Source organism: Pristiophorus japonicus, chromosome 2 (assembly GCF_044704955.1).
Source record: "Pristiophorus japonicus isolate sPriJap1 chromosome 2, sPriJap1.hap1, whole genome shotgun sequence".
Classification (NCBI taxonomy): domain Eukaryota; kingdom Metazoa; phylum Chordata; class Chondrichthyes; family Pristiophoridae; genus Pristiophorus; species Pristiophorus japonicus.
In genome coordinates, this window is record NC_091978.1 from 290602048 (window position 1) to 290623987 (window position 21940).

Sequence of the window (21940 nt, forward strand, 5' to 3'; positions counted from 1 at the left end):
ACAAGTAGCGAAGAAGGCTGGAAAAGCTGCTAGAAAATTCTGTGTCCTCAGGAAAGCTCAGCCCCAATTGTTGCTGTTGGGAATTTCTGTATTCTATAAAATCTATATGCATCCAGTGATAGAATATTGTAATCCTGTTTGACTGTGGGGGGAAAAAAGTGATCTGTTGCTTTTGGTCTCATCATTCAAGATGTCCTCCACACCAAAGTTCACTGTCTTCAACATTGAAGAGATGTGTAGCTGTTAGTACTCTAAAAGATTATGACTGGAGCAGTAGTAGAAGGATTGCTAGTGCTGGTCTTCTGTGTTTATGGCAGAAACATAAGTGCTGCAACACAACATTCAGAATAAATTTAATGTCATATGGAGGATGCATCACATAGCGATTTTCTTGTTTAATGGAAAAGTGCTTCCAACTGGAGCTCTGTCTATTATACATAGAAGTTCAAATGTATTGGCTGCCTCCTATTGACATCCCAGTAGAATTTTCTGCACCATCAGTAATCACATGAAACATCAGCTTTTTTTATCATTCTGATTAAAAATAAAAATGCTAATTTTGGAAATCAAAATTGAAGGGCTCAATTTTCCCCAAGCCGGTTTTCTGGCGTATTGCCAGAGTTATGCCCGTTTTCTGCGCCAGAAATATTTTGCCAAAGTTTCCCAGATGTGTAATTCTAATTTGGCGCTGCAGTTGCCTCGGTGGGGTGGAGTCTGCTGTCTGCGCCGAAAAACGAAGGTGCACCTTCTGTGCATGCACGGGAAAAAACAGTTATGTTTTTGACGTCGTTCCAATGGACGCGCATGCACAGTGCAGCTCGGATTTGGCAGTCGTCCATTTTTAAAGAGCCAGTTGTGTGTTTGAGTGTGAGAAGGAGTGCTGTGAGAGCATTGGAAAAATCGCAGCTGGAGCAATACAAGATGCAACGCGGTGCAAGGACCAAGAATTTCTTACAGGAAGAAGTGGAGGCACTGGTTGCTGTGATTGAGAACAGATGGCAGGAGCTGGACACCAGCAGAGGTCACATAAAAGTTACACCCAAATAAATGAAGAAACGCTGGAACCAAGTTGCAGAAGATTAAAAATGGTGACCACAATGAGATCTGGAGGCCAGTGTAAAAAGAAGTGGCAGGACCTTTATCAAGTAGTTAGTGTAAGTAATATTTTCATTTATTCAATGCAATTGTAAATGTGACGAACTGTATATGTCCCACCCAGCAGAAAGACACCCTCTTTAAAAAGTTGCATTTTATCTTTACAGAGGAGGGTGGCACATAATAAAAAAGGAAAGAACTCGAACAGGAGGAGGCCCGGCAAATCTGCACCCACTGACACCCTTGGAAGAGAGGGTCGCTGCTTTGATGGGTCCTGCCTGGAAAAAAGCAACCAGTACTGCACAAGCTGGCCCCACATTCGAGGGAGAGGGTAAGTCCTGCAAATTCATCATGGTTCTTCAAATCAACCTGCTGCCTGGCCTGCGATGTGTGAGCCTACTCATGCCACCCACCCTGCCCCCTCCTCTGCTGCTAACCATTTGACTGTTCTGTTATCTTTTGCAGAACTTGAGGCCAACCCAGACGAAGAAGATTTAGACAAGGATGAGCCTGAAGAGGAGAACATCTTCCAATCCAACCCTCCAGACCAAGAACATGGGGGTGAGGGGGAGGGGATGGAGCTGGATGAAGCTCCCACTGTTGTACTGCCGCTCATGGAGATGACAGCCCCTTCCGTGACTAGTGGTTTGACTAGTGGAGTAGGACATTCCATAGTTTCACACCTTCCGAGGTTGCGGGTCCCAGTGGTGGGGTGCAGCGAGGCACACCCAGGGTCCCACTGTCCCAGGCTGCGGGTTCCAGTCTTGGGGTGCGAGCCACACCTGTGGGGAGGAGGGGAAGGAGAGCTCGATTGTGCTCTCCTGAGGTGCAGGATGGAACAGATGTGGTTCAGATTATGTCATTGAGTGCGGAGAGCATTGACCTTACCCGATCACTCCGGGACGTCATCAGTGGGGTGAGTGATGAGGTAGCGGGACTGTTGGGAGAAGTAACAGCAATCACCACGAGAAATGGTAACGATATCCGGGACCATCAGTAAGGGAATAGTGGCCATGAGGGAGGGAATGTCAGGTAGTGCAAACCACGTCACTGACCATGAGGGAGGGAATGTTATAGGTAGTTCAGACAGTTTTGCTCAACATGAGGGAGGGAATGTTATAGGTCATTGAGACACTGTCAGGGCACTGTGAGGGACGGCATGTTGGAGCTAGCTGCTGCACTAAGGGAACACGCCCAGACCCCGTGTCCCATTGACAGAATCAACTGTCACTCCCACTCCAATCCCCAGACTAGTTTCTGAAGAGCCCAAAGCCAGGCCCTCCACTTTGCCGCCTGGGCCCTCCAATTTGCTGCCTGACGCCGACGCCCCCCACCCTCGAGGTGCGCAGTACCTGAGATGTTAGAAAGAATAAGCTTGGTACCGTACCATAATAAGGAGGGAGAGGGGAAAGAGAGGAGGAGAAGAAGAAGGGAGAGAGAGAGAGAGAGAGAGAGAGAGAGGGGTAGGAGAGGAGAGGAGAGGAGAGGGGAGGAGAGGGGGGGGGAAGAGAGGAGAGAGGGAGGGGGGGGGAAGAGAGGAGAGAGGGAGGGGGGGGGAAGAGAGGAGAGAGGGAGGGGGGGGAAGAGAGGAGAGAGGGAGGGGGGGGAAGAGAGGAGAGAGGGAGGGGGGGAAGAGAGGAGAGAGGGAGGGGGGGGAAGAGAGGAGAGAGGGAGGGGGGGAAGAGAGGAGAGAGGGAGGGGGGGGGAGAGAGGAGAGAGGAGAGGGGGGGGGAGAGGATGAGGACTTACAGTAACTGGGGGGAGGTTTTGAGGGATTTGAGGGGAAATTTCTTCACCCAGAGGGTGATGGGGGTCTGGGGTGGAGCTCACTGCCTGAAAGGGTGGTAGAGGCAGAAACCCTTACCACATTTAAAAAAAAAGTACTTGGATGTGCACTTGAAGTTCCGTAACCTACAGGGCTATGGACCGAGAGCTGGAAAGTGGGATTAGGCTGGGTAGCTCTTGGTCGGCCGGCGCGGACACGATGGGCCGAAATGACCTCCTTCCGTGCTGTAAATTTCTGTGATTCTGTACCCAGAAACGCTGCGCCACCGCCTGCAGGCAGGGGTGACCAAGCACAGTGGGTGGTCTTGGAATAAGGGGATGAGAGATGGGTGCAGCCTTTCTTTGCTGCTGTTGTTGTTGTTGTTGTTGTTATTGTTGTTATTGTTATTATTGTTATTATTGTTATTATTGTTATTGTTATTATTGTTATTATTGTTACTGTTGTAACTGTTCTCAACTTAAAAGTTTTTTGTAAGTTATGCAAATTTACAAGTTTTTAAGTGATCTTAAAGAGTGATATTAAAGTAGTTTGATACAAGAATTTTATTAAAGTTAATTTAGGTACATTATAAACTTTTGAATAAAATATATTTTACATTAAAACGGAATCATGTTCCATTAATACAACACAACACTGTGAAACAGTAAACATGTCCATGTGGAATAGTTGTTGCTGAGCCCTCCGGCATCAGTAAAGTGTTCACGGTTGAGCAGCTGTCGCAAGGCTTGAGCAATTGTTAAAGGGGCACGATGGCCTGCCCTCCTCCGCCGTCGTGCTCTGGCCTCAGGCACTTGCATGACTTCCTCATCCTTGTCGTCGTCATCCTCCTCCTCCTCCTGCTCATCACCTGCATCTTGCACATCATTATCATCAGCCATTCTCACCGCAGATGGGTTTTCCACTACCAGGTGCTGCTGCCTCGTGATGGCTAAGTTATGCAGCAGACAACAGTGAACTGAACGATAATCTCGGGAGTACAGCAAGTATCCTACGGAATGGTCCAGGCATTGGAAGCACTGCTTCAATATGCCAGTGGTCCTCTCAATGATGCTGCGCATCGCAATGTGCGACATGTTGTATTGACGGTCAGCTTCCATCTGTTTTAGGCGTAGGGGTGTCATGAGCCAGGTGGCAAGGCCGTACCCTTTATCTCCCATTAGCCAGCTCTGCCCTTCTGGCTGCTGCCGCTGGAAACCGGATGAACGCATCATGGGTGCTGCCAGGGTATATGCATCGATTGACGATATGATGCTTGTCGTCACACAGGAGCTGCACATTAATGGAGTGGAAGCCTTTTCTGTTCCTGTACATCTTGGAATCCTTCAAATGTGCTTGCAAGGTGATGTGGGTACAATCAATGCAGCCCTGTACCTTTGGGAAGCCAGCAATCCTGGAGAAGCCCACAGCCCTGTCATGGATTGCTTGGACGTTCGTGGGGAACTTTAGGAAGTCATTCCTAGGTGCGTACAGTGCAGCTGTGACTTGGCGAATGGAGAATTGTGTTGCATGTTGAGAGATGGTACACACATCCCCAGTCGTAGCTTGAAACGATTTGGAGGCATAGAATGAAAGTGTAGCTGTAACCTTCACTTCAACTGACAAAGCGGTCCTCCAGCTCTGCTTTGACCAACTCACAGATCTCCGTTACAACTTCTTTGCGGAACGCAGCCTTCTGACACAGTCTGCATTACTCAGGTGGAGGTACGAACGCCTGTCTCTATATACCCGAGCTGGGTAAGGCCTCCTGCCCATCATGCTACGGGCTCTGATGTTCCTGATGCGTTGAAGTCGAATCATTTGTCTTCTCTATGTAGCACCATGATGCAGAAGGCTCGCACAAGGTATTGGCATTGTCAGTATTGCCCCTATACTTAAATTTAACCTTTTGAAAGAAGCTCAAAACGGCAGGAAAGCAGGCAGCACAAGTTCGCAGTTGCCTCTCTAGGTCTGTATGGATGGACCACACCCAAAGATATTGTGACTTCTCATCTCTTCCCCCACCCTTTACTAATTGGAGTCTTGTGACTTCTCTCTTTTCCACCACCCCCCCCCCACACCCCTTTACTAATTGTGACACCTCTCTCCCCCTCCCCAGGCTCCAAGCCTTCCGATCGGCACCTCACTCTCTCTACTCTTTGCCCCCCCCCCCCCCCCGCACCGGCTGGCTGGCTTTTGTAGCCGAGCCCCTGTGTCCGGGCGCACGACCGATTCTGCCAGCCAAACCTAGGACCCTCCAGCCCTGCTTCAAGATGGTGGCGTGTGAGTGAGTTTAAAAAATGAGAGAAGTTCTGAAATTCAACAAATTTACACTTCTACGTTAGCAGGTCAAAAAGCGTTGAACTTTATTATTGATTTTGACAGTGTTCTTGACTCCCTCCAAAATCTTTGATTTAAAAACAATGGCGTTTTTCAGCACAGATTTGTGAATGTGCGCTGGTTTTCTTAACTCACCAGAAGGTTTTTCGGGAGTGGCCAGATATGCCGACCTAAGAGAAAAAAATGTTGGCCAAACTGCGAACAATTGAAAAAACCGGCACAGATGTGATGGATACGACATTAAAAAAAAAACTGGCCTAGAAAAATCAGAACTTAAGTCAGTTACGCAGATCGCAGGGGGAAACTTTGAAAAAAATAAATACGGCAAAAAAAGCGGCACGCGCCAAAAAAACAGCACAAATGACCGGGGAAAATTGAGCCCAATGTGTTGGAAATGCAGTTAGCTGATAGGCATCTGAGCGAGAAAGATGGGTTATTTTAGGTATAACCCTTAGTTGAAAGAAATACCTACATTTATATAGCGCCTTTCACGACCACCGGACATCTCAAAGTGCTTTACAGGCAATGAAATATTTTTGGCGTGTAGTCACTGTTGAAATGTGGCAGTCAATGCGCATAGCAACTCCCACAAACAGCAATGTGATAATGACCAGATAAACTGTTTTTATTATGTTGATTGAGGGATAAATATTGGCCAGGTTAACTCCTCTGCTCTTCTCGAAATAGTGCAATTTGATATTTTACATCCCCCTGATAAGGCAGACATGGCCTCGGTTTAACGTCTCATCCAAAAGTCGGCACCTCAGACAGTGCAGCACTGCACTGGAGTGTCAGCCTAGATTTATGTGCCCAAGTTCTTGGAGTTGGATTTGAACCCACAACCTTCATGAGGTGAGTGTGCCAATCACTGAGCCACAGCTGACACCAATCATTGGATCGATCTTGTTGGAGTTTCCTCTGACTGCATCATTATAAGGCACCGAATATATAAATAAATTGAACTTGAGACCTGAAAAAGACATTTGGAAGCTATAATTTCTTAATTTCTGTTTGTCCCTTATTACTTTCATATTGAAGAATTGTATTATAAAAGATTACATATTGAAAAAGGACCAAAATGCCATTTACTTGTTCTTTGCAAGGTCCAGAAGGACTATGTCCAGTCTAATATTGACATCCACCTGGAGTCTCGGGCACCAATTTAAATTCATAATTGGGACAGATGGCTTTTGTATTATTTTAAAGTAATACCCTTGAGAGCCATTCTTGATACAGATTTTATAAATAGGTATTTTACTGAGCTTCAAACTGTTTATAAACAGTACACGGGTGAAAGTCTTGAGCTGTGCAAAGTCATAATCATAGGCGATCCCTCGAACGAGGATGACTTGCTTCCACACCAAAAGGGATGAGTTTGCAGATGGTTCAATGAAGAATTCGATATTCCAATCCTGAACTCCAGGGGTGGAAGATGTCTCTGCGTGTATATTTTTTTAACGTGTGGTGACCGTTGCACATCAGCCACCACACAGGCTTGACAGAGCTAGGCCTTTATTCAGTGGCAAGGGTTAACCAGGACGACTGGAGACCTGCTCTGCTGCACTGACCTAGTGCGCACACACATCGCAGTGTGGACTGGCCCATGCTGCCCCGGGCCCTCGGCTCTTCTGGGCCCTGCACTCTCATTTGCCGCACCTCCGCCACGCTCTCTCGCCGCTCCTCCGCCATAAACTTTTGCCGCACCTCCGCCACAATCTCTCACCACTCCTCCACCACGATCTTTCACCACTCCTCCGCCACAATCTCTCACCACTCCTCCACCACGATCTTTCGCCGGCTCCTTCGCCACAAAACATTTGCCGAATCTCAGCTATGATCTATCACCACTCCTCCGCCCCGACCTTCCCGCTCCTCTGCTGTACCTGGGCCCTGCCGATGTTCCTGCCCACGTTTCAAACGGCGACCTGGGTTTTGATGACGTCACCCAGTCGCCCACCTCGAAGTCGTCGCACCTCGATGTCATCGTTATCACATTGCTGTTTGTGGGACCATGCTGTGTGCAAATTGGCTGCTGTGTTTCCTTCATTACAACAGTGACTATACTTCAAAAGTACTTCACTGGCTGTAAAACTTATGCTGACTATTCTACAACCTTGGTCACAGATTTTAAACTTCAAATCCCTGCCCAAAGTTTTATAATAGTTTAAAGCCATAAGTCACTGAAGAACAATCTTGTGCTGTAGTTAGATGTTTGTGGAATGGGTATGAAATGCTACTAGAGCTTTTAAGGGGTTAAGTTGGTGCAACGCAAAACTGATGGACTGGCATGAATAATAGAAAATAGGTAAATGTTTTGTTGTCATTGAACACAATATGGAAAATACCACAGTTCTAAAGTTGTTTCGACTTCTTTTTTTAGTTTGCAGACTGTTGGCTGTATGCCTCCTCCTGTGTCATCTGCTGTAATCCTAACCAAAGCAGTCGGTGGAAATGAGGTGGGTGTGATTTATAGTTTGATCATTGTTTATATATTAGAGTCAAGTTCACTAGAAGTGAATAAAATCATTTGATTGTTTTTTGTGTCTAATAGTAAGTTTATAATAGAGGATTAATTTTGAAATTGGCTCTTTTTACTTGTGGTTTTGACTTCTTGGTTAAAATGTTTTGTTTTAAGATAAAGTAGAGGAGGAAAACAAGGGTCAAACAAAATGGCAACTGCTTTCAGTCCACCCTCTGTGACCTGTGCAACAATTGAATCAGTTTCTCTCTTCCCTCAAAATTATTTCTCCTAAGCTTATGGGAAATACTTCCATGTGTACTGTTTGTTCCAAAATGGCTTTTCTTCATGTGTAAGCGCAGAGAGCGAGTTGTGCAAGCTAATCAAATTTGGGGAGCAACCAGCCAGGCCAAAACCTATTCACACATCAGTTTCCAACAGAGGATAAGTGATTGTGGTCAGAAGTGGAAACTCTGGCTGATTTTCTTTTCCCCCTTCATAGTTTAGGGTTGTTGAGATTAATTGTGATGTAACTCCTGCTGCTCTGGCTGAGATCAGTTAACTCGTCAGAGACCAGGTTCAATCCTAATTACGAGAGTAGTTTGCTCACACCATTATTCCAGTCTCCAATGGTTATAAACTGGATAAATAATCTTCTTTAAAACTGGACATGCTTCACATCTACAGAACATGCATTCAGTGCAGTATCCTGGTGCGCGCACAAAAAAAATTGGGCCGCCTGTTTGCACTGGAATCCTGGAAAAAAAAATGACGGCTGCGGCTCTAATGCCCCTCTCTTTTGGTGAGGGCCATAGTGATGCCGGTAGCAGCGCTAGCTGTGGACATGCAAATATGGAGAGCATGACATCATGACGATTTAATGCCACGCTGTGTGAACTTGGATCTTTGCACTGAGTTTAGCACGAGGTCCTAAGCTCACTCTCAAAAGCGAGCGTGCAGCAGACTGACAAAGATGCTGTCAGCACTTTTTAAAGGGACGTAACTTTCAGGTAAGTTTGCATTCAAGCTTTTGGACAGGACCACGGTGTCAGTTGTGGCTCACTGGGTAGCCCACCTGCCTCTGAGTCAGAAGGTTGTGGGTTCAAGTCTTACTCCAGGGACTTGAGCACAAAAATCTAGGCTGAGAGAGTGCTGCAGTCTTTCGGATGAGACGTTAAACCGAGGCCCAGTCTGCTGTCTCAGTTGGATGTAAAAGATCCCATGGCACTATTTCGAACAAGAGCAGGGGAATTATCCCAGATGTCCTGGCCAATATTTATCAAAAACTAGATGATCTGGTCATTATCACATTGCTGTTTGCAAATTGGCTGTCGCGTTTCCCACATTACAGCAGTAACTACACTCCAAAAGTACTTAATTGGCTGTAAAGCACTTTGAGACTTCCGGTGGTCGTGAAAAGCGCTATATAAATGCAAGTCTTTCTAGACTTTTAATATTTTATTGAAGTAGTGTCTTGGTGCGATACATGTTTAAAAAAAAATTAAAGTTTGCAGGGTGTGTTGCTGGACACTTTCAAGGCCTCGTCCACAGAAGACAGAAAATGCTGGAAATACTCAGCAGTTCAGGCAGCATTGGTGAGAGACAGAGTTCACATCTCTGGTCGAGATGCTGCTTGACCAGCTGAGTATTTCCAGCATTTTTTGCTTTTATTTCAGATTTCCAGCATCTGCTCGCAGAGGGAAGAGGATAAGGCAGAAGAGGAGGAAGCAAAAGGAAGGATGCAATCTAGACAGTTGGCCATGATATCCGGGATCCGCCTGCAGTACCAGTGACCACAGCTCCAATTTGCTTTTCAACATTGTCCCACACCTTACCTTTCCTCTTGGCCACAATGCTGAAATAAAAGCTACCACAAAGCAAACTTTCCAATCCAACTTTATACATCTATATAGAATCATAAAAATTTACAGCACAGAAGGAAGCCATTCGGCTCATCGTATCTGTGCCGGCCAAAAAAGAACCATCCAGCCTAATACCACTTTCCAGCTCTTGGTCCGAAGGCCACGGCACTACAAGTGCATATCCAAGTACTTTTTAAATGTGATGACAGTTCTCTCTCCTCAGATACTATAACCCTCTGCTTCAAATCAGCTGTCATTACCCCTCTCCTCAAAAAGCATATCTTAATCCCTGTCCTTGCAAGTTATTGCCCATCTCCAACTTCTAAATTCCTTGAACAGATAGTCGCCTCAAATCTATCTCCATCTTTCCTGCAATTCCATATTTGAACCCCGTCAATCAGGATTCTGCCCTGCCACAGTACTGAAATGGCTCTTATCAAAGTCACAAATTACATCCTATATGACTGTACCCGTGATAAACTATCCCTCCTCATCCTTCTTGACTTTTCTGTAGCCTTTGGCATGGTTGACCACACCATCCTCATCCAATGCGTCTCTCCATCATCCAGCTGAGTGGGACTGCCCCCGCCTGGTTCCATTCTTACCTATCCAGTCAATACTGGAGAATCCCCTGCAATGGCTTCTCTCCCCCTCCCACATCATTACTTCTGGTGCCTCCCAATGTTCTATACTTGGGGCCCCTCCTATTTCTCATCTACATGATATTCCTCGATGACATCATCCAAAAACACAGCATTACGTTCCACATGTAAGCTGACGACACCAAGCTCTACCTCACCACCACCTCTCGCGACTCCTCCACTGCCACTAAATTGTCAGACTTTTTGACTGACACCCAGTACTGGATGAGGAGAAACTTTCCCAACTAACTATTGGGAAGAGCAAAGCCATTGTCTTCGGTCTCCGCCACAAACTCCGTTCCTTAGCCACTGACTCCATCCCTCCCTCTGGCCTGAGGCTGAACCAGACTGTTCGCAACCTTGGTGCCATATTTGACCCCGAGATTAGCTTCTGACCACATATCCACTGCATCACTAAGCCTATTCCTAAGGCTGGAACATCACCCAAATCTGCCCAACCTCAGCTCATCTGCTGCTGAAACTCAGCTGTGCTTTTGTTACCTCTAGATTTGACTATTCTAACACACTACTGGCTGGGCTCTCATCTTCCACCCTTCATAAACTTAAGGTCATCCTAAACTCTCTGCTCATATCCTAACAAGCACCAAGTCCCGTTCATCCATCACCCCTGTACTCACTGATCTTCATTAGCTCACGGTTAAGCAATGCCTTGTTTTAAAATTCTCATCCTTGTTTTCAGGCCCCGTCCCGCCCTATCTCAGTGACCTCCTCCAGCCCTACAATCCTCTGAGGTCTCTGCGCTTCTCCAATTCTGGCCTCTTGTGTATCCCCAATTTTAATCGCACCATCATTGGCGGCCATGCCTTCAGCTGCTGAAGCCTTAAGCTGTGGAATTCCTTCCCTAAACCTTTTCACTTCTATACTTCTTTTCCTCCTTTAAGACACTCCTTAAATTCTACCTCTTTGATCTAGCTTTTGGTCATCTGCCCCAATATCTGCTTATGTGGCTTGGTGTCAAATTTTGTTTGAAAACGCTCCTGTGAAGTGCCTTGAGACATTTTAATATTTCAATGTAAATTGTTGTTGTTGCAAAACACCCACTTTATCTGGAACATTATGATCAATATCTAGGGCCACAAAGCATGCTGATCCCACATCAAAATGACAAGAGTTGGCTGAACACAGATCTGCTGTGTAAGTCATTTGAATGTCTGTCTTGTTATGAAAACGGAAAACATTTCCTTGTGTAGAAGATGTTGCAATCAAATATCCCAAACAATGTTTTAATGACTTCAATATTGAAAGGTTTCTCTCCTTCCTCCCCAAAAAAGCATGTTGCAATTATTACAGTTAATTATTAAAATTACTCTGAGGGATACTTTTTGTTGGTTTTATGTAGAAATGTTGTGTTTCTGATGTTAGTGAGCATTACTCTAATTTCTAGTGCTATTGATGTGATTTGCTGACTTCAATTAGCATGAATTATTGAAAACATATTTCATTACATGTGACTGCTTTTTAGCAAAATTCTATATTCATATGTGTGCGTGCTAGCTCCGTGCAGCAGAGCTGGTCTTCAATCATCATGGGTAATCCTTGCCACTGGACCAAGACCTAGCTCTGTCAAGTCCGTGTGGTGGCTGGTGTGCAACGGCACCACACTTTTATAAAAAAAAAAGTCCACGCACAGGCATCTTCCACCCTTCAAGATGTAGTTTGGGACCCGGAATATTAGGTCCTTCATTGGCGTGGAAGCAAGTCATCCTCGTTTCGAGGGACTGCCTCTGATGATGATAATTATGATATTCAGTCAATAGGTAGTATATATTTGTTTCTTGATCCAGTAGGCACTGCTTAGATATGGCCATAGTTCAGAGCTATTAACTAAACTTAACAACAAATCCCATGCTGAAGAATCTATGTGCTAAAGTGAATGTGCATGCTCTATATCACCTACCCCACATGCTTTGTACTAAATGGATGTTTACAAATAAGCTGTAAAAAGAAAATAATGATGGCTAATGCACAAGCATTGATATCATGCAAATTTAATCCGATTCGAAAAAATGTAAAGATAACTAGTTGATGGATATCAGTTCTGGGGATTGGAATGCAACAGCGAGGTATGTGCCCAATATATCCAAGTTTGTACCAGCAACAAATATCTATGCATACCATTTGTCAACAATGGCCAAATCTGCATTGTTTTCTCTAGATGTTACAGAAAATGCACAAAATTTGGTTTGACATTATAGTCCGAAGAGACAAGGATACTTTAACTCATGTAAATTAGTCACCCAGTGAATGTTTCAATCAAGCATTTCCAGCTGCAGATTAAAGATTGAACCTCTGCACCCCACAGTGTGCCTCAGTCACAACCTCTTAAAAGAATTCTTTACTGCATCAGTAAGACATTTTTCCATTTTCCACAACAGTCATCCTATGGGCCTCTAAGTGAGATTGCCAATTAGTGCCTCATTAGGGGCCCACACCCACTAGAAATGGTACTGAAACTGTCCAAACACGTTTCATATCAGAGGACACTTGCATCCATCAGACAGTGTCTTTTAATAGCACTTTTGGGGACTGAAAGACCTTCTGCAGCTTATACCGTATAGGCCTCATAACACATACACATGCAGTATTTTGAAAGCTAGGAGCTCATTCAGTTTACAATTCCATTGGCATGTCGGTGCTTTTCCTACTTTTTATTGTGGACAATCAATGCAGTGTACCATTTTTGTGAAATATTCTTTCCTTCTAAGTTTTTAGTTGTAGTTTGCATTTGTTTTTAAAGAAAAGATGGTGGGACAGTCAAATCACTAGTCGTGTCATGATTTTATCAGCCTGTAATTACAAAATGTACACCTTGTATTTACAAACTCTACTTTCCTAATGCTGCTTAAACCATTCCTTGTAGTCTAATTATTCATTTGATACTAACTTTTAAGTTTTATATTGGACAGTGGTTTTGAAATATTTTTTGTGTGAGGGGACCCCCTGTAACTATTGACTGGCAGGGAAGGAAATGGAGGTATTTAAGGAAGGAGCTCCAGAGTGTAAGGTTGAGGTGGCTGAAGACCCTGCAATCCATGGTTAGATAAGGCGAGCCTAGAGTCAGTGGTCTGAAGGATGCAGGAGAGGAGATAGGCTTCAGGATGTCTTTGAGAAAGGGCATGGCATGGCAAGGCAATGGATGGATGTGAAGACTGAGAGAGTTTATAAATTCAACGCATTAGAGGACAGGAAGCCAATTTAGGTCATTGAAGATGTGGGGGTGAGGGATGAGGCAGTTGGATTTTAGAATGTGATAGGATACAGGTGGCTGACTTTTGGAAAAGTTTAAATTTGAAGACAGTGGGAGGCTGGCAAAGAGGATCTTGGCAAAATCAAGTCGACAGTGACAAAAATATGAATAAGGAATTCAGCAGTGGATGGTTAGGCAATCTTGGTGATGAATAGAATATGGGAATTTCTGGACAAACAAAAGGCCAATATTTCAGCCATATATCCTCTCCTGCACGCTTTAATTCTCCAACTTTAGCCTTTGTGCAATCCTGCCTCATCATCTATTGTTTGTTGCAGAGCCTTCATTTGCCTCAACATGACACTCTGAAACTTCCTCTCTCAACCCTTTCACTTATGCCTCTGCTTTTAAAAGCTTTCTTGAAACCCACCTTTTGAACAGTGCTTTTGTTCACCTCTCCCACAATGTCTTAGCATCTGTTCCTTTATCCTTTTACCTAATTTATTTATTTATTTATTTATTTATTTATTTATTTATTTATTTATTTTTGTATTTAGCTAGCTAGCTAGCTGTATAATGTGTGCAGGGCGGAAGCTGGAGTGAACAGCTTTGAACAGTGAGTTTTGGGAGCGACGGCTGGAAGGGCAGTGACATATTTGAGGATCTTGGAGGGAAGAAAAGGATGTAATTTGAAAACACAGATGGATTAAGAATGGGCTTTTTGAGGAAAGAGTAATGATAGCGGTTTTGAAAGTAAGAGGCAGCTCAGCAAAGAGAACCATTAATGATGACAGCAAGCATGGGGCCAGAAGGTGTAGTTGAATGGTCTAGAACTGAGCTTCAAGCCACCAATGGTGGAGGAATTGAAACTGGGGAGAGGCAAAAATTGGAGGAGCGAAGAGATCTTAGAGGATTGTAGGGCTGGAGGAGGTTAGAGATTGGAAGGGTCGAGGCCATGCAGAGAGTTGAAAACAAGGATAAGAACTTTTTAATTGTGGAGTTGGCGGACCGAGAGCCAATGTAGTTGAGCGAGCACAGGGGTGATGGGTGAACAGGACTTGGTGCGAGTTAGGATACGGAAAGCAGAGTTTTGGATGACCTTAAGTTTATGGAGGTTGGAAAATGGTTAGCTGGCCAGGAGTGCATTGGAATAGTCAAGTCCAGAAGTAACAAAGACACGGATGAGGGTGTCAGCAAAAGATGAGCTGAGGCAGGGACGAAGTTAGCCAATTGTACGAAGATGGAAGTAGGCGCTCTTGGTGAGGGCGTGGATATGTGATCGGATCTTACCTTGGGTTCAAATACGACACCAAGGTTGCAAACGGTCTGGATCAGCCTCACATAGTTGCCAGGGAGATGGATGTAGTCAGTAGCTACGGAACGGAGTTTGTGGTGGGGACCAAAGACAATGGGTTTGGTCTTCCTCGTATTTAGTTAATGAAACTATAAAACTAAGAAACAATAGAGGTGCCATTACACTAATGGGTGTATTCTATAGGCCATCAAGTAGTGGGAAGTATATAGAACAAATGTGCAGGGAAATTTCAGAGAGGTGTAAGAACGATAGAGTAGTGATAATGGAGGGCTTCAACATCCACTGGTTCCCCCTTATCCACCCTGCTCATTACATCCTCAAAGAACTTCAGTAAATTTATCAAATATGATTTCTCTTTCATAAAACCATGCTGACTGCTTGACTATATGCTTTTCCAAATGTCCTGCTACTGCTTCCTTAATAATGGACTCTAGCAGTTTCCCGACAGATGTTAGGCTAACTGGTCTATAATTTCCCGCTTGCTGTCTCCCTCCTTTTTTAAATAGAGAAGTGGAGAGGCGGAGAGATTTAGGGAGGGAATTCCAGAGCTTAGGACCGAGGCAGCTGAAGGCACGACCGCCAATGGTGGAGCATTTAAAATCGGGGACGTTTAAAAGACCAGAATGGCTGGAGCGCAGAGGTCTCAGGGGATTATAGGGTTGGAGGAGATTACAGAGATAATGAGGGGTGGGACCATGGAGGGATTTGAAAATAAAAACGAGAATTTTAAAATCGAGGCGTTGCTTTACTGGGAGCCAGTGTAGGTCAGCACGCACAGGGGGGAGGAGTGAGTGAGACTTGGTGCGGATTAGTACACAGGTGGTAGAGTTTTGGATGACCTGAAATCTATGAAATTTAAAATTCAGCAGAGGAGGACTAAGGATTTAATTAGGAAGGGGAAAATAGAGTATGAGAGTAAGCTTGCAGGGAACATAAAAACTGACTGCAAAAGCTTCTGTAGATATGTAAAGAGAAAAAGATTAGTGAAGACTAATGTAGGTCCCTTGCAGTCAGAATCAGGTGAATTTATAATGGCGACCAAGGAAATGGCTGACCAATTGAACAAATACTTTGGTTCTGTCTTCACGAAGGAAGACACAAATAACCTTCCGGAAATACTAGGGGACCGAGGGTCTAGTGAGAAGGGGGAACTGAGGGAAATCCTTATTAGTCAGGAAATTGTGTTAGGGAAATTGAAGGGAACGAAGGCCGATAAATCCCCAGGGCCTGATACTCTGCATCCCAGAGTACTTAAGGAAGTGGCCCTAGAAATAGCAGATGCATTGGTGATCATTTTCCAACATTCCATGGACTCTGGATTAGTTCCTTTGGACTGGATGGTAGCTAATGTAACCCCACTTTTTAAAAAAAGGAGGGAGAGAGAGAACAGGGAATTTATAGACCGGTTAACCTGACATCGGTGGTGGGGAAAATGCTGGAGTCAATTATTAAAGATGCAATAGCAGCGCATTTGGAAAGCAGTGACAGGATCGGTCCAAGTCAGCATGGATTCATGAAAGGGAAATCATGCTTGACAAATCTTCGAGTTTTTTGAGGACGTAACCAGTAGAGTGGCTAAGGGAGAACCAGTAGATGTGGTGTAGTTGGACTTTCAAAAGGCTTTTGACAAGGTCCCACAAGAGATTACTGAGCAAAATTAAGGCACATGGCATTGAGGGTAATGTATTGACGAGGATAGAGAAATGGTTGGCAAACAAGAAGCAAAGAGTGGGAATAAACGGGTCCTTTTCAGAATGGCAAGCAGTGACTAGTGGGGTACCGCAAGGTTCAGTGCTGGGACCCCAGCTATTTACAATATACATTAATTTAGACGGAGGAATTTAATATAATATCTCCAAGTTTGCAGATGACACTAAGCTGGGTGGCAGTGCGAGCTGCGAAGAGGATGCTAAGAGGCTGCAGGGGGACTTGGACAGGTTAGGTGAATGGGCAAAATGCATGGCAGATGCAGTATAATGTGGATAAATGTGAGGTTATCCACTTTGGTGGCAAAAACAGGAAGGCAGATTATTATCTGAATGGTGATAGATTAGTAAAAGGGGAGCTGCAACGAGACCTGGGTGTCATGGTACATCAGTCATTGAAGGTAATCATGCAGGTATAGCAGGCAGTAAAGAAAGCAAATGGCATGCTGGCTTTCATAGCGAGGGGATTTGAGTATAGGAGCAGGGAGGTCTTGCTGCAGAAGTACAGGGCCTTGGTGAGACCACACTTTGAGTATTGTGTGCAGTTTTGGTCTCCTAATCTGAGGAAGGACATGCTCGCTGTTGAGGGAGTGCAGCGAAGGTTCACCAGACTGATTCCCGGGATGGCAGGACTGACATATGAGGAAAGACGGGATCAGCTAGGCTTATACTCACTGGAGTTTAGAAGAATGAGAGGGGATCTCATAGAAACGTATAAAATTCTGACGGGACTGGCAGGAAGAATGTTCCTGATGTTGAAGTCCAGAACCAGGGGACACAGTCTAAGGATAAGCCATATAGGACCGAGAGGAGGAGAAACTTTTTCATCTAGAGAATTGTGAACCTGTGGAATTTGATGCCACAGAAAGTTGTTGAGTCCAGTTCGTTGGACATATTCAAAAGGGAGTTAGATGTGGCCCTTACCGCTAAAGGGATCAGGGGGTGTGGAGAGAAGGCTGGGGTGGGGTACTGAGGTTGAATGATCAGCCATGATCATATTGAATGGCGGTGCAGGCTCGAATGGCCTGCTCTTGCACCTATTTTCTATGTTTCTATGTCTATGGAGGGTAGAACTATGGAGGCCGGCCGGGAGTGCATTGGAATAGTCATGTCTAGAGATGATAAAGGCATAGGTGAGAATTCAGCAGCAGATAAGTTGACTAAGGGCGGAGACGGGTGACATGACGAAGGTGGAAAAGGGAAGTCTTAGTGATAGAAAGGGTTTGAGGTAGAAAGCTCAATTTGAGATCATGTATCACACCAAGGTTGTGAACAGACTTAATCCGCCTTAGACATTTGCCGGGAAGAGAGATCGAATCAGTGGAAAGGGAATGGAGTTTGTGGTGTGAGCTGAAGACAGTGGCTTCAGTCCTCCTGATATTTAATTGGAGGAAGTTTCTACTCATCCAGTGCTAGATGTCGGACAAGCAGATTGATAATATAGAGATGGTGGAACATTCGAGGGAGGTGGAGGAAAGGTAGAGCTGGGTATCATCAGCGTAAATGTGAAAACTCACGTTGTGTTGCTGATGTCACTGACGAGCAGCATGTAGACAAGAAATAGGAGGGGGCCAAGGATAGATCCTTGGGGGACACCAGAGGTGACTGCTGGATCGGGAAGAGAAGTATAGGTTAAATACATTCCTACTAAAGAGTTGCATTAAATGAGGTTTTAAAGAGGCAAAAATAAATAGTACTTCCAGACCCACAACCTCTGCCACCTAGAAGGACAAGTGCAGCAAGCGAATGGAAACACCACCACCTCCAAATTCCCCTCCACGTCACACACCACCCTACCGTTCCTTAATTGCTGGGTCAAAAACCTGCAACTCCCTGCCGAACAGCACTGTGGGAGTGCCTAACATCACTGGGAGTAACTACACCACATGGACTGCAGGGGTTCAAGAAGGTGGCATATCACCACCTGCTCAAGTGCAACTTGGAATGGGCAATAAATGCTGGCCAGCGACGTCACGTCCCATGACTGAATAAAAAATTAAAATATAGTAGGATAATTCAGAAGAAATACCCTTCAATGTGGTTTCTGCTCCTGCTACAGTACTGAAACGGCTCTCATCAAAGTCATAAACGATATCCTTTGTGACTGTGACAAAGGTAAACTATCCCTCCTCGTCCTTCTCAAACTGTCTGCAGCCTTTGACACAGTTGACCACTCCATCCTCCTCCAGCACCTCTCCGCCATCTTCCAATTGGGTGGGACTGCACTCGCCTGGTTCCATTCTTATCTGTCTAATCGTAGCCAGAAAATATCCTGCAATGGCTTCTCTGCCTGCTCCCACATTGTTACCTCTGGTATCCCTCAAGGATCTGTCCTGGGCCCCCTCCTATTTCTCACCTATATGCTGCCCCTTGGCGCATCACCCAAAAACACGGCGTCAGTTTCCAAATGTACGACGACGACACCGAGCTCTACCTCACCACCACTCCTATTGATCACTGTACGGTCTCAATTGTTAGGCTGCTTGTCTGATATCCAGTACTGGATGAACAGAAATTTTCTCCAATTAAATATTGGGAAGACTGAAGCCATTGTGTTTGGTCCCCACCACAAACTGCATTCCCTAACCACTGATTCCATCCCTCTCCCTAGCATTTGCCGGAGGCTGAACCAGACTGTTCGCAACCTAGGTGTTATATTTGACCCTGAAATGAGCATCCGGCCACATATCCGCGGCATAACTAATACCGCCTATTTCTTCCTCCATAACATTGCCTGTCTCCGCTCCTGCTTCAGCTCGTCTGCTGCTGAAACCCTCATCCATGCCTTTGTTACCTCTAGACTTGACTACTCTAATGCACTCCTGACTGGCCTGCCATATTCTACCCTATGTAAACTTGAGGTGATCCAAAACTCGGTAGCCCGTGTCCTAACTCGCACCAAATCCTGCTCACCCATCACCCCAATGCTCGCTGACCTACTTTGACTCCTGGTTAAGCAACGCCTCGATTTCAAAATTCTCATCCTTGTTTACAAATTCCTCCATGGCCTCGCCTTTCCCTACCTCTATAATCTCCTACAGCCTCACAACCCCCCAAGATATCTGGGCTCCTCAAATTCTGCTCTCTTGAACATTCCTGATTTATAACTGCTCAACCATCGGTGGCCATGTCTTCAGTTGCCTAGGCCCTAAGCTCTGGAACTCCCTCCCTAAATTTCTCTGCCTCTCTACCGCTCTTTCCTCCTTCAAGGCGCTCCTTAAAACTTACCTCTTTGACCGGTCATCTACCGTAATTTCTTATCTGGCTCGGTGCCAAATTTTTTTTTGACGGTAACACTCCTGTGAAGTGCCTTGGAACGTTTTGGTAAGTTAAAGACATGATATAAATACAAGTTGTTATTGTTGAAAAGTAAGTAATATAAAAAGCATGGCAGCGAAGCAAAAATAAATATTAGAAAGCCTCAGAGGCTCTTAAATTAAAAGATAGTGTTGCAGTGCTGAGACATTCAGAGATAAATAGGGAGCATCTTGTACTTGAGATTGAGGGAATAATAGAGTTGCTTATTAAGTATTTCCCTTCATTTTTTAAAGTAAGTTAAAAGTAAGGTTGTAGGAATATCGGAGGAAGTTGTAGAAGAGCTATTACTGGACATAACTATTCAAAAAAGAACTGTTCTTGTTTGAATTAGAAAGTTAATGGGACTAAAAGTAGAAAGTTACCAGGTCCAGTTGATGTCAACTTTGGGGACATGACAAACAGTGAGGAGGAAGACGAGAGATAGCAGGAGTTCATGAACAGATTATTGGAGAGAGCAGAAAATACAGCAGATGCAGTTTTGTGATGAGAAAGTAGTACATTTTGGGAAAAATAACAAAAGGAATAATGGAATAAAAAGTATATTCTAAATGATAAAATTGGCAAAATAGAAACCTAGGGCTGAAAACATAGTTCTTAAAAGGTGGAAAAAGGCAAATGAGATTCTGGGTTTTATACATGTGGCATTAAATATAAAAGTAAGGAATTGGTGTTAAATTTGTACGAGACATTGATTAGGCCATGGTTGGAGTAGTGCGTGTAGTTCTGGGATAGGAAGGATATTGGAGATATGACGAGATTAAAGTGAAGATTGACTTGAACAATACTAGGAATGAGAGGTGAATTATAAAGAGAGGCTTTTTTTTACTGGAACGGAGAAGATTTAAAGGTTTTTAAAAGTAAGAGGTTTTGAGAGGATATTGGTTGGTAAACAATTGTTTCCACTAGTTGGCAAATCGGTGACCAGCATAGCTTTATGATCATTACTAGAAGAACAAAGGGGCATGTTAAAATTATTTTTTAAATATGCAGATTGGTATTGGAAAATGGAATGCTTTACCACAAGTAGAGAGTATAATGTAACTTAAAAGGGAATTCGGTAAGTCTATGAAAATGAAGAATATAAAAGATATGCAGGAAGTGGATTTCGAGTCGATAGCTTTAGTTGAAAAGCTCGCACTGACACTGGTACGATGGGACAAACAGCCTCCTTCTGTGTTGTGATTTGAGACTATTGTTTACTTCTGGATATATTAAGGAAATAATTATTCTTCCATAACCTGGTGCTGCTGAGGTGAACTGCAGTACATTTACCAAAATCCCTGCTCAGATTGGGCAAAACAGCACAGATGTTGAACCTGGGACTTTCCTGCACTGGCTCAGTGTCACACCACAGTGTGTTCATATAATGAGCTATTGGATAGCTTCAAAAACAGTTTTTAATAGTATTAATTCTGATTAAAAGTATGGTTAATCCCTTTCATATCTAATCAAAACAGATTCAAAAAAACTTGCAGGGTAAAAGATAATAATTGAGCACTTCAGTAAAGAAACTTGTGTTGGAATCCTGCAGAAGAGAAAGGAGACACTGCAAAGGAGAGACTTACATAAATACCTGTACTGTAGTGAGAAAAAGTCAGACAAACCAAGAGATGGACACCATAATGGGAAAAGTTTGAGGCATAAGGAGAGAGAAATTAGGGGAGATTTTCCTAGTCTGTGCCCAAGCATATTGGATTGCCTAGATTGCCTTGGTACAGTGAATATCGGAAAATTGGGCGAGTCCAAGTTCATGCCTTAACGGAACCTGTTCAATTTTCCTTACATTTATTTAAATGGGAGGAAAATTCGGCAGGTTTATTAATAGGCAAAGTAGGAAAGAACGAGAGAAACAGTTGCAGGATGATCGACAATCCCAAAGGAAATCAACTGGTATATATATTTTTTTAAATTATGTCGCTATTTGGAAGAAAGGAATTAATTGTGGACACATGTATTGGAGTGCAACTTGTAGTTCATGATTAAAGGCACTAATGTATGCTTGAAGAAGTGAAAAGTAGCCTAACATTTCAGCGTAGGAGTAAAAACACCCCCTTTGGCCTTAATTACCAGAAAAGTAATATAGGCATGAATCGTGTGATTCCTACAGGTCAATTGGATTGCTAGAAGGTGCATGGCTTAAAAACTCAATATTCTCAATGAGTAGTCCACCTCCCTTGGTATTGCACATAGCATGTATAGTCTTTAGGTGAAGCAGGGTTAGAGGTTAAGGGATAA

The 21940-nt window shown here is 44.2% G+C and overlaps 1 protein-coding gene across 9 annotated transcripts in view; it reads left to right on the top strand.

The window, feature by feature from the left end:
* Nucleotides 1-21940, top strand: part of slc10a7 (solute carrier family 10 member 7) — a 542484-nt gene that overhangs the window by 26862 nt on the left and 493682 nt on the right. For all 9 annotated transcript variants that reach the window (XR_011588257.1, XR_011588261.1, XM_070864899.1 and 6 more), the window contains one exon: nucleotides 7578-7653. Coding sequence is in view for 7 of the 9 variants with exons in the window: in XM_070864899.1 (XP_070721000.1) it covers nucleotides 7578-7653 (76 nt within the window). In the remaining 2 variants the exon portion in view is untranslated. The remainder of the gene's footprint in view (nucleotides 1-7577; nucleotides 7654-21940) is intronic.